The sequence below is a fragment of the Enoplosus armatus genome, chromosome 6, assembly GCF_043641665.1.
Source record: "Enoplosus armatus isolate fEnoArm2 chromosome 6, fEnoArm2.hap1, whole genome shotgun sequence".
Lineage (NCBI taxonomy): Eukaryota > Metazoa > Chordata > Actinopteri > Centrarchiformes > Enoplosidae > Enoplosus > Enoplosus armatus.
The window spans coordinates 22,058,578-22,071,261 of NC_092185.1; the positions used below are offsets into that span (position 1 = coordinate 22,058,578).

General features: G+C 40.9%; 1 protein-coding gene across 2 annotated transcripts; it reads right to left on the minus strand.

Moving 5' to 3' along the window:
- Positions 1–8,311, minus strand: phaf1 (phagosome assembly factor 1). Of its 2 annotated transcripts, XM_070907815.1 has the most exons (16): positions 8,248–8,311; positions 7,965–8,047; positions 7,167–7,250; positions 6,802–6,845; positions 6,413–6,492; positions 6,228–6,322; positions 4,259–4,356; positions 3,800–3,912; positions 3,296–3,429; positions 2,599–2,682; positions 1,720–1,802; positions 1,453–1,496; positions 1,298–1,347; positions 908–966; positions 666–738; positions 1–168 (listed from the first exon to the last, which is right to left on the minus strand). In XM_070907815.1, exons 1-16 carry the CDS (start codon positions 8,309–8,311, stop codon positions 73–75), a joined length of 1,284 nt encoding a protein of 427 aa, XP_070763916.1. In that variant the 3' UTR covers positions 1–72. The 2 variants fall into 2 exon arrangements, with proteins under 2 accessions (XP_070763916.1, XP_070763917.1); XM_070907816.1 differs by lacking the exon at positions 7,167–7,250.
- Between the last annotated feature and the right edge of the window lie 4,373 nt (positions 8,312–12,684).

The window sequence follows — 12,684 nt, forward strand, 5'->3', positions numbered from 1 at the left end:
GGTTAGAGGTTCAGTCAGTAGAGGTACTAGATTCAGGACAGGCCAGAATGGGATGTGGTTCTGGTTACTTGTTCAGTGGGAACTACTACTGGACTCAGGTCGGGCTTGACTGGCGGTCCGTGGAGCACCATAGAGGGTCACTGATGCTATGTGGTTATTCTGCATCACCTGAGGAAGAGGGAGACAGATAGTGTGTGTTCAAACACAATGTCCACTCTCAAGGCTTTTCTTTTAAAAAACTGAGACAAAGCAGCCAAAACCTCCATTCAGGCAGGAATTAAAATATAAAATGAATTCCGTCTGAATCTGGCACGCCAGTATTAATCATGTTGTAAAACATTCATCTCTTTTACTTCTTTTACTTTTACAATGTCAATGAAAATCATTTCCTTTGAGAAAGGGTCACTTTACATTCTTGCAGCATTTATCTCAAACTGGTCCACTTGTTCCCTGTGAGTTTACACTACTGTTAATATTATAAAAATGCCAATGTCGGCTGCAGAATTTCCATTTCATGCATGGTATATTTTTGACATGCTGGCAATGAAAAAATAAATCTGTATTTTTTAGCCCCTCAGACAACCAATGTACTGCATGTTAACTATAGTTTTACACATATTGAACACACCCTGATGCTAGCTAAAGCTACAGATACGTGTTCTGACCTCAAAGATCATCCTCTGCAGTCCAAAGCAGAAGGTAGAGCCGAAGGGGTTGGTGTTATTGGCTGATGAGGACCTGTTAAATACAAACATGATTATGTCAGAGAGGACACTCACTTGGATAATGTCCAAAATGTCAAGTCTGCTATATAAGCTTGAATGTTATATTTATAGACAACATTAAAATAGCAATGAAACAATGTCATCAATTTTGTCTGTGTGTGTCCAAGAGCATGTGTACGTACCTGTGGAGCACTACAGGTTTTTCCATCGGGTGACCAAGCAGTTCCTGGATCTGATCCCACTGACAGAGGAACAAACAGTTAGAGGTAAATAAAAAGGTTTGTTTCTCCACTGCCAACACTGATTTGTATCACAAGGTCACGAGACCTGTATACAAATGTTGATTAAGGGAATAACAACAGGGCTGTGGTTGTATCAGCTTCCAGGTAATAGTACTGCCGAATACATTCAGACAGACCACTGTGAAACCACATGAAACAGTGGGTTTACTAGTTTTTAGAAGTACATCCCCGCCAGAGATGCCTCAATTAGAAAGCTGAGACCATGTCAGATCATTACAGCCCGACCATACCGCCATCTTTTTAGATATATAAATTCTCTGTATAACTGACCTTGTTGTAGGTGGTTAAGATGCAGTCCTCCGTCTGAGAATCAGCTCCTTCTAAACCAGAGAAACAGACATGAGACGGAAGGCAGATTAAAAATCAACATCATACCATTTACGCTGAGACACACAGGGGTCATTCATGACTGAAAACTGCCTCACCTTTCTTAATGACTAGTGGAATCTTAAAGTCACATCGATGATATCTGTGATGAGAGAGGAAACATAATCAAAAGCACAGAAAATTTAACTAAGGACAGAAATGCTACAGTATAAGAGCTAAGTTATCAGCTGTGGATGTGGATAATCACACACAGATGATGCAGAATTGTCAACTATGATGGAGAAAGACAGAAAAGTGGAGAAAAACTGGGTAAAGGAATAATAAAGACACACAAGAAACGAGTAACTAGACAGCAAGGTATTTACATATTGAAGTTGTAATGTCCGGGGTAGTTGGTATGGAGGACAAACTTCTTAACCAGGTGAGTTGTAGAGTCAAACAGGATGTCCTGAAAAATAACAAAACACAATCTTTAAGATTGCTTTAGTGCCATATGTCTGGCCAGACCAGCTCAATACAGTCTAATCTACTGCAAACAGTAGATACAGACAGAGGCAGGACTACGCCTCCGCAGCCATTCATTATTACCAGCTGGCCACTGAGCTTCTTGGTCAGAGGATCTGAACAGTGGCTGACTAAAAAGATCTGGTCCACACATAAAACACACACTGAAAGGATATTTCTGTGTGATACGACTTCACAGATGTGACCAGAAATATAGAAACTCTTGCACACTGTGCAAAACAGTCGTGTAATAAATACTTCCACGAAACCTACTTTGGCTAAATTAAAAAAAAATCCCAATTCCTGTAGACATTTTGGAAAATATGAAATATGTTTCCCATTAGCCTGAAGTGTGTGATGTAACTGGTATGAGCTTGTCACCACCAATATCATCAGCAGCACATGCTATGTTTCACCACAACCGTGTTTGCTATCAGTTCTCCCCTGAAAGTGGATAACCGTGAACAATCTGGGTGTCCAGCATTGTAACTGTAACTCTAAATATCATCAGTCAAGTGAGCCTTTTTCTTTGCCTCATCCAGACTTCCCAAGTTGGTCTGTGGCTACAAAACAGACACAGCTACAAGCACAATAACTCTCAACACAAAGAGATTGAAGTCTCCTTAAAAGAATAACTGTATGAATACAACTACATAAAAAAAAAAACCCACACACACCCACACAATCACAAAAGTATAGAAACTTATACACACAAATGAGCCTAGGCTGAGTTTACGTACCACTCCGAGGGTGAAGTAGTTGAAGAAGTAGTCGTTACATTTAGAAGGAACCTGCTTGTGAGGTGATGGAGAGTGGATCTTCATCTAAAACAAACAAGAATACATAAAGATACAGAGGACAAATTACAATATACAGTATGCCTTCCCTATTAACTGCTACAACTGACCATTTTGCAGTTATTTGTGTTTCGGACCACCTGATGAACGTAAGTACGATATTCACTCTCCTTTTAGCTCTGTCAATCAACTCCTGAGAATCTGTCGATCTGTCGACTTTCTTAACCAGCTAGTTAATATGTCTGCCTGTTTGGTGCTGTGCAGGCAGTGCACAGTGGGTTTATCAGAGTCTTTCTGCCTGTTGCTGTTGGAAAAAGGGTTTGATGAAAGTGGTGAGAATTAACCACAAAGGACATCTGTGATCGTAAAACCAGAACAACGAGCTGAAAGACAATAAGAAGCTTGTTGTTGGGTCATAGCGCTCTTTCAGTTTGTCACGGTCGACCACTTTCAGATCACACTTAATCCACTGTCAATATAAAGAACAGTTATTAGTGAAGCTTTAAGTCATTTGTAAAACCGTCAGTGTTATCATTAGATTGCCTATTTATGATATGTAAACACTGGACACTTGTGTAATCCCCCCCCCCCGGGGATCAATAAAGTATTTCTGATTCTGGAAGGAACAGATCTTTCTTACCTTGTCCTCAGACTTGTAGAAGACTTTATGTGGAGAGCCCAGAGCACCGAGTACATCCTGACAGGAATCTCCAAAGTAGATGCTCCTTTCCAGGGATCTCACTTTAGCATCTGCCATCACACCCGGACCACAACCTGCACTCCCACGTTACAACAGAACAGGAGAGGAAATTACTCAATCTCTAGTAAGAACAACTGTGACGATGATTGTCTCGGTGAGTGTGGACTGTTGAACAAAAGTGTCTAATTGTAAAACAAAATAAATAAATAAATAAACAAAAATGCAAAAGTGTTAAAACTTTTGTTCATTGCCAATCTAAAAATGTTTGGGTTGGATTTTTAGCTCCAACTTTGCAGCAGTTTTACATTATATGGTAGAAATGTCATGGGAAGTCTGGGGATAAGAGAAAAAAAAAACATCATGTGAATCAAATGTAGACAATGTTAGACACTTTGTGTGTCTGATTATAATCAACATGTTTCCAGACGCAGAGACATGTGTTACCTGCAGTGAGAAGGTGGAGTTTGAGCCCCAGAGGCCCTGCCTGGTCTCTCAGGACATCCACGCACTCTGCATAGATGTTACCAAGGAAACAAGCCAACGGCATCGCAGGAGCTCTGAGGACAGAGACAACAGTGTGTGTGTGTGTGTGTGTGTCCCTTGTTCCTGAGGTTTTGTATTTTTGTTGTCGTTGTCTCCACACATTTGTTTGTTACATGTTAAACTGTGGAAACTCAGCAATGTTGTTTCCTTTGGCCATTATGATTCAAATCCAAAAAACATGTTAACAGATTTCAGATAATTATATGATAATAATAACAATTCCACAGATATTAAACTCCTCCATTTCTATTAATTATTAAAACAGTAACAGAGCTAGAGCATTGTGCACCTTTGGTAGAGGCATGTCCACTCAAAGTGATGTCTACTTTGTGTTTCTGCATGTGTGTGTGTATATGTTACCTTGTTTCCTGCAGGTTGTTGCCAGTGTAGATGTGCATCCTCTTGACCATGGCCCCGTGTGGAATCTGCAGGGAGGCCAAACCCATGGCAAAGTTAGGCTGCCAAGGCAAAACAACTGGAAGTAGTACAGGACTGGTGTATTCTGTGTTTTCAGTGTGCACGTTAAGAACAACAAACAGATGTTTTACAGAAATACATTTTTTTTTTCCAAGTGCAGAAGGGTGAGATCATTTATGATGAAGCACTGTGGAGTAAAACGTGTCATAACTGAACACTGACTGACCTAAATACGCACACAGGGAAAAAACACAATGTTTCCACTGATTGGTGACGCTACATTTTAATCCAACGTGGATCTCTGTCAGGTAGCAACTTTTAATCTGAGAGAGGTCCAGTATCCTACCAAAATTCATTGCGACTCAGCAGGGGTTACTTCATTTCCGTGCTGACTGCTTTTTGTGTATTTCCAAGTTGCATTCAGCACCACCAAGCGACAGAGATGCAAAATGGCTGAAGATGAATCATTTTGATATTAAAATAAAAGCATAAGCTTGTAAGTTTTAAGAAATGTGCAAAACATTATTATTAATACTATAGGCCTATTTACCCTGAGAATTAACATTTAGCAATAAGTTAAATGGAAAGGAGATCAGGTTTGCTTTTAGTCAACAGTATTTTTCAAAAAACAGATACAAACAGTGACCACCATTTAAGAGACTATAAATTACAAAGATTGTGACAATTTCAGCTGACAAGTTCACAGGATTTTTCCATTTGTCATTACAGGGTACTGGGTTGATTGATAGAAAAAAAGAAAAGAAGGCAAAGAGTATGAATATGTTCTGGACATAATGTCATATACTGTAACCCTTAAGCGTCTCAGTGCACTGTATCAGTTTTATCTGAAAAACACTCAGTTCACAAAGAATCTCAGACACATCCATCTGCCATCTAACACACTTGTGTCAAACAGGAAAGAAACTACAGCTGAGTGTTGAGCTTTAGACAAAGGAATGCAAATATTAGAACTCAAAGTAGAAGCTGAAAGCACTGGTTTGTACCTGCACACAACTACAGATGGCAAGGCAAGCACGAGCTGTTGTTCCAGTAAGTCAAACAAAACCATTCATGCAACTCAACATGCAAATGAAGGCGGACTGGAGGGTATAAAGGAATAATAATAATAATAATAATAATATTAATGCGTTAGGCTCCAAAAAGCCCTGTTGAGGGAATATGAAGTCAGCTGAGGGAGCAGTAAAAACATCACGACATGATGCAAGCTTTCACAGTAGCAGGCTGCAGAGTGGAGCAGACGGCAGAACAGCTGGTTCATGACATGCATCACCCACAGCTGTACGGTACAGGCAGCAACACATCTACAAAAAGCTTCAGACTAATAACACAAACCTCAGTCCAAAAATGAACCCACAAAGGCAGAAAACGGACGCTTTATATATTCATGCAGTTTGCGGCTTGTTTGTGGGAACATTTGACTCTGTCAGATTGTCTTGAATATCTGAGGTGTAAACTGCTGGGTGTCTGCGTTGTCTTGGAGAAATTTAATTATGAAATCGTGCTGCCTGAGCCAACCCAAGTCCCTCAACTCCCTACTGCAGTCAGATTTTTTCTGCTTACATAACACTGCAACAAGTCTTTGACATCTCAACGGTACAACACTGGAATTCGTACTTGGTGCATTTTGAGATCTGTCATAGACATCCAAGAAAAAACATTGTGTGTGCCTAAGATTAACATGTGGTTTCAGTCCCACATTATTTATTACCACGACATAACAACATCAAGCTGACAGGGGTTCAGGGACACATAGTGCTTGACCTCACGCTGTCCATATGAAGAGTAATCACTTTCGATTGCAAGGCTGCCCTGATTCCCCGGGGGTGAGCAGAAACGACCACTCAGCCCTTCTTTAAATTGCTGACAAGCGAATCGATGGAGACGTTCTCACCTCATATTTTGGAGCTTCGTTCCATGAGTCCAGTTGGAAGGAGAAGGACAGGCCTCGAAAGTTGAGATGGAACAGCTGCTCTGCAGCATTGTAAACTGGACGGGGAAGGGGTGAAGAGGAAAAGAGTTGAATGAAAGATGAGGGAGATCGTGTTGGTTCATTTGTGAGTGTGTGTTTATGCTTACCTCCAGGGTGCGTGGCTCCAAATGACTGGTCTATTTGCTCTATTGTGGGGGCAATGGCCTGAGAGTTGAAATGGACTCCACTGAAACACAATACACACACACAGCCGGTGTTACATCTATTTACATCCATACAAGCAGTACTGCATTAGCTGAGGAGCTCCATTACTGTGATGTCATTCACCAAGTAGCTGCCCATCTGTGGGGAGCAATGACTTGTAGTGAAAATCGGTCTCTGTGGCAACATAAAATGGACAGTGTATATATTCAATGACCATTATATAGATCTGTGTCTGTAGATCCATATAACGGCTGAGAGTCTAGGATGGTTTTCATCCGTTATTATTCAACAGGTTTGTAAACGCCTTCGACTTCATTAGATTTCTACTCACCAGTATTTCAACTTGACTTTGCTCAGGTCATACACTTCAATCACCTGTCACTCAGAAAGATGAAAAAAAGTTAGTTTACAATGGCAAAAACAAATGCATATGCTAAATAACTGTGGAGAAATATCACAGACCCCCCCTTTTAATATCTGGTGTGCAAGTCCAAGTTTAATTCAATCTCTGTTAAACTGCCTGTCTAATATTAACAAATATACACTTGTCATATCCGACCATGGACAGCACTGGAAACTGAGGATCTCTCTCTTTGAGTGTCAGAGCCCACACGCTGCAACTCCCTGACAGTTTTTCTTTCACATCACCCACCCGTTAACCTCACTCCCCCCTTTTTTAAAAGCAACAATTCTCACCTTGAGTCTCTGATTTGTGGCATCAAACAGCAGTTTAATCCCATCCTGAGTCAGGTTCAGTATGAGGTCATGGCCGAGTGGCGTCTGGAGGGGAGATACACAAACTATTTCATTAACAGAGAGGCAGGGGGGGAGACGACTATGACTGCACATATATTTTAAAACGAGGCAAAAAAATGGACCGTTTCATGTGACGGTTTTATTTTGTGCCATTCATGTTAAAATGAACACCTGCTTTCAGTTACTCTTGAATGGATCTTTAATCTAAGATTCATGGCATTTTAAAAACAGTCTCCCTTACAGGCGTTATTTATAGCTGTTGAACCTGGGGAAAGAATTAAATATAGCCTGACTGATATTGGATTTTTGAGGCTGATAGTTTAGTTTAAAAAAAAAAGAAAAGAAAAAAGAATCAGATAATGATACATCCACCTACATCATTTTTCTTTTACATACACACATAGACAATTCTTTTTTTCTTTTAGATGATTGTGAACAGGATGCTGAGCGGGACACCTTATACACTGAAAGATAAACCTTTCAGTGCTCTCTGGTGGACAAACAATGTAATGGCAATTCTCAGCCTACATACACTGCAAGACAAATATATATGTGATGAGGCAATGTCCAGAAATTTAACTACGAATGTTAGAAAAACACAAATCATTGGGGTTGTAAAACTTGCTGCCACTCAGGAAAGCCTAAAAAAACTTGCACTGATGCCTAAAAGTGGATTCTTGAATGTTTTTTGTGTGGGAGAGAGAGTATTTAATAAAAACAGACATTTGGCCATATTACCTGTTCACTGTATAGCACCTGGACATTTTTGATGATGCGGCAGTGTTTCTGCAGAATAGAGATGGCCTGGGCCAATGGCATCCCTGCAAACAGACAAACGCAAATGAAGTGAAGGAGCCGTGTTTCTTATCGAGCCTTAGCCATTAACAGTTAACCATAACATGAACGTGCAAGAAAAAAATCATTTTAAATGTGGCTTCAAATATTAATGAATGGCTTGCAGTCTCATTCTCTTACTCCATCTGTGTGAGTTATGTTTTCATAAAGTTGTCGTAAAACCCACCTAAGGCGAATTCCCATTGCTCATTTCCTAGTGATCTCTCAGGCACCACCTCCAGATCCAGCATTGGCAAGTAGTGGGGGGCAGCTCACCTCAAGACACAGTGGGACCCTCTGAGGGACCCTTTCTCTTCACCTGTCTCTCCCTGATCGCAGCACTCTCACAATAGTTTGTGGCTATTTTAATTCATATCTTATTTTTTATAAATCTACCAAATTCATGAGTGTGACCATCAAGCAGCTACTCGATCTATGGGTTACAGAAAACCGTGGCCACTTTATCACATGTCATGTGTTACTGACATTGAAACGGTACCACAGTAGAATGATAAAATGTGCCAAATGTAATCAAAACGACAACCCCACCTAAGGCCGAACACCTAAGGCTTACGGAGATACATAAGTTTTAAATAACAGTTTCACAAGTCACAAAGCAAAGGCTGACAGCTTGCACACAAACAAATTACGCAACCTGCCAGCCAACCTAAAACGTACAAGGCCAGCTGTCAGTCAACCTATTGCTTGTTTGTGTGGTTTAAAAATCGATACGGTTAAAAAAAAAAAGAAAAGAAAAGAAAAAATAACCTGAACTCACACGATTCAAAGTCGGGGATGAACACACAGATAAGTCAAACTTGTTCAACAGCCTCAAACGTCTCCAACAGGCTTCAGTTTAACGTGTGAACATCAACTTGTTCGGCTACAGTGTCTCGAACAGAGCAACAGAGCACCTGATCCAGTGACAAACAGCTACAAAAACACAGAGGCACGAAAATAATTTCTCCAAACCCGACTATTGTCACTGTTAGCTAACGTTATCTGTAACTGTCGGGGCGGTTACGAAAGCATCAACGCTTGACGACAAGACTGTTTCTTTTGCGCTATGGGCTAACGTTAGCTGGCGAGCTAGCTGCCCTCCGCGTAAAGTATAAATATAAATAACGTACGTGCAAAAAAATGTCTAAATTAAAGACAAAGAAAATGAATATCGCGGTTCCGACTGACACGACATAAACAAAGAAAGCACGCCAAGCCTTCGGCTGTCTTTGCTGCCTTTCTTCTCTTCGCCGAAGGTTCAAGCTTTGGAGCTAGCTCTCCTGCCCCGTTAGTGCGCAAATTCAAAGTCCTCGCCGTGAGACGCTTCCCTTGTTGCTCCTCGGCTCGTCCGCCGCTAAATGCCCACCGTGTCCCTGTCGCGGGTTTAATGTGTCTTCAATGTCAGGAGAAGATAAGAGCAACACAGTGTCCAAACAACAGCAACTTCAGGCATCAACAACAGCCAGCAGGATCAGCTGATAATTCAACTTCCTGTGTTCGACGCACGTTCTCGTTGACGCGATGACGTCATGGTCAGCTGACACAGTCGACCAAGAGGCGGGTGCAAAGAGCCCTGAATTTTCCCCGAATTTGATAGCATTTCTAAATGTGCTTATGTTATATGTGAGGTATCTGAAACCAGTTTAAAGCAAAATAAAAAGAACAAAACTCTTCTTTATGTATTTAGCCTAAATTATTTGTATTTAACTAATTTTCTTTATTTTACAGTGCTCCTATGTCTATATGTAGACGTACATAGATGGTTTATCGATGTTTCAGATGTTGCACGATTTTATCCTTCTCTGATATGTTTTCTAGAAGAAATGTAAATGTAATTTTGGTGATAAAACAAACAAACACAAACAAAAAGCAACATCAAAACACATGCTCTTTGAGCTTGGAATATATATTGTTAACACACACACACACACACACACCTCATTCCCCTCCTTCTCAAAGGGCCTTCTTTCTGTAAGCCTTGTCCTCAGCAGCTAGCCCCTTTTGGAAGATTTAAAGAATCATTTCTTCTCACTCTGGTTCAGAGCTTCCCCCTTCTTACTCAGAAGAGCCAATTTGTGATGCTGGCTTCCATTATTTTTGTGACGTTACCCCCCCCCCCCCCCAGCACCTTTTCTTTTTCTTTCAGCTGCTTCTCCGGCTAGCTCTCCTTTTGCCACCTCTCATTTATTTCCTGCAGCTCGTTGACCTTTTCCCAGTGATGGTTTTAATCTCCTCCCTCGCAGCCTGAAGACTAGCCTGTCTTGGGAGGATGAACTGTTCTTTCTCTTTCACCTTGTCTTCGGGCCAGTCATTCTGTGCATCCTGTCCTGATGGGAGATCTGTCCTTCTTTCTCTCTGTCCTTCTGTGCTTTGTGTCCAAATGATTGACGTCATGTCGAGCCTTTTCTGTTGAATCTTTGATTCTACTGTGCTACAGGTCAGTTCACCCAGCGGTATGCCTATCTAGCCATGCAGATAGTTTTGATTTAATTCCTCCAGGCTTTGACATATCTGTCTCTGAGATTTATGCCACCACCCCAATACAATGGAGCTCAATGCATTAAAAACATGTCCTTTAAAAACAGCAATGGCAACATCTCTTTCTAGACACAATGCCCCCCATGGATAATCCACAGAGCAGAAACAGTTTTACTGGGGTTTATTTCTTCAGTGTAATGTAGTTCAAATTTAATCAGAGCATATAAGCCTATCATAAAACGTTAAGTTAATTTCAAATTAATGTCTTCTTCACAAAGGACATTTTGACATGTGACAGTAGGAAAAGCCCAATTAGCTGCTTCAGTTTGAGGGTCCTGGTATGCTGGCTCACTGTTGCACTACTGCTTACTGGGAGCCACCGTTAATGCTATTAGTAATTTCTTCTTTGACAAGTCAAAATGTCTGCTATGAAAAATGCCCATTTAAGGCCCTGTATACTCATATGGCTGATTAGACTGCTCTCGTTGAAGAAGGGCAGAGCTATGCTATGTGATTTCAGTGTAAAGAACAGACACAAATACAAGAATTCATACATGTTTATTATGAAAAACATCCAACATTTTCAATTGAATATCTCATATCTCAGATTCCTCCGAGAGGACAAGCTCGACCCTGAAACAGAGTGGAAAGACAGACCACACACACAAGAAGGAGAAACTCGGGGGAAGTGTGTACAAGCCACTAAATATCACAGAGTTCTTCTTTGGATCACTAAATAAAACCAAAGTATAAATAACTTAAACAAATAAGAAGATTAAAAAAATAAGAAAGAAAATGTTTGTGGTTTATCTTTTGCCTTAATGCCTGCATTAAGAAAACAGAGGGATGGAGTATCAACTAAGGTGTAACCATCTGAATAATGGTAATGATACACTGGGTGGGTGTAGTGGGGACAGGGTGATACACTGTGGTCACTTCCTACTACATCCTAGACATTTGACTTAGTTTGTCTGTCACAAACAATCCCTCACTAATGTTTCTTAACCTGAGCACTGTTTAAATATATATGTGTTTTCAGGGTCGACCAAGAGCTGCGCCAGTTTCTACAGATATGGCGGACTTCATGAGGGTGGTGTTTTTTCTAAGATTTATCCAGGAAACAGCTTGTTTGGCCATTCTCTTGCTGTAGTACAGACATAATTAATGAATTCATAACTTACAGATTTCCACAAACCTACAGAATGTCATCCAGAACCCTACTGCCCCTGATTGTCCACCTAGACCTCACCTCTCACTGTCCTGGTTCATAGCCAATGTCTGTTTCCACTGATCTTAGTTTGAGCATGTATGCCTACAACTTCCTGAGCAGTGCTGCTGGGGTTCTTCGACGTCGTCTACACTGGATGCAAGTGAGGAATTACTCATCTTCACGGAAACATAACAGCCACTGTACATGTAAATCTATGACAGCTTTCACCCACATGACCTGAGCCTCGTCTTGGGCCACAACCCATTTTATGCTTCTAATGCCTTCCTCTGTCCCTCCACCTCACCTCACCTCCTCACTCAAAGTCGTTTAATGCCACTTCACTTCTGTCTCGCCTGCTGCACTTTTCAACATAACAATATCAAACTCTGTCACAAAAATCCGACACTTAATCACTCTGACGGGGTCCTCGGACAGAAAGTGTGTCACGTTCTGGAACTAATTACGCACCGAGGCCAGCTGACTCTGCAGGATCAGTATGCTCTAAGGAAAATGGAAACATTTAAGCGTTTCTCCCCAGTCTCCCAAATCTCTGTGGGGAACAAAATGAACCAAGGCAGCCAATGAGAAAGTACATTTTCTGACCTTAGTTTACCCCAATTAAGTCCTCCCATGTAGTATCCAAATGTCAGGATGAAATTGCACCCTGAGCTTGATGATTTGGCCTTGTGAGTTTTTGAGGCAGTAGAAAAGTTGACAACTTTGACACCATTGTAGCTTAAACCGTTCATTTTGCACGTCGACCAATGACATAACCTCTCTGTAGTCCGGCTGGGGTTACTATCACCAAGTTTTTCATCTTGTTTGAGCTTTCAATTCACGTTTTTATTTTAATTTCAACTCTTATTTTTAGCAACAACATTTCTTTACTCCAAAACTTCTTCTAAAATGTTACAAACACATGGCTGTCATCGGATA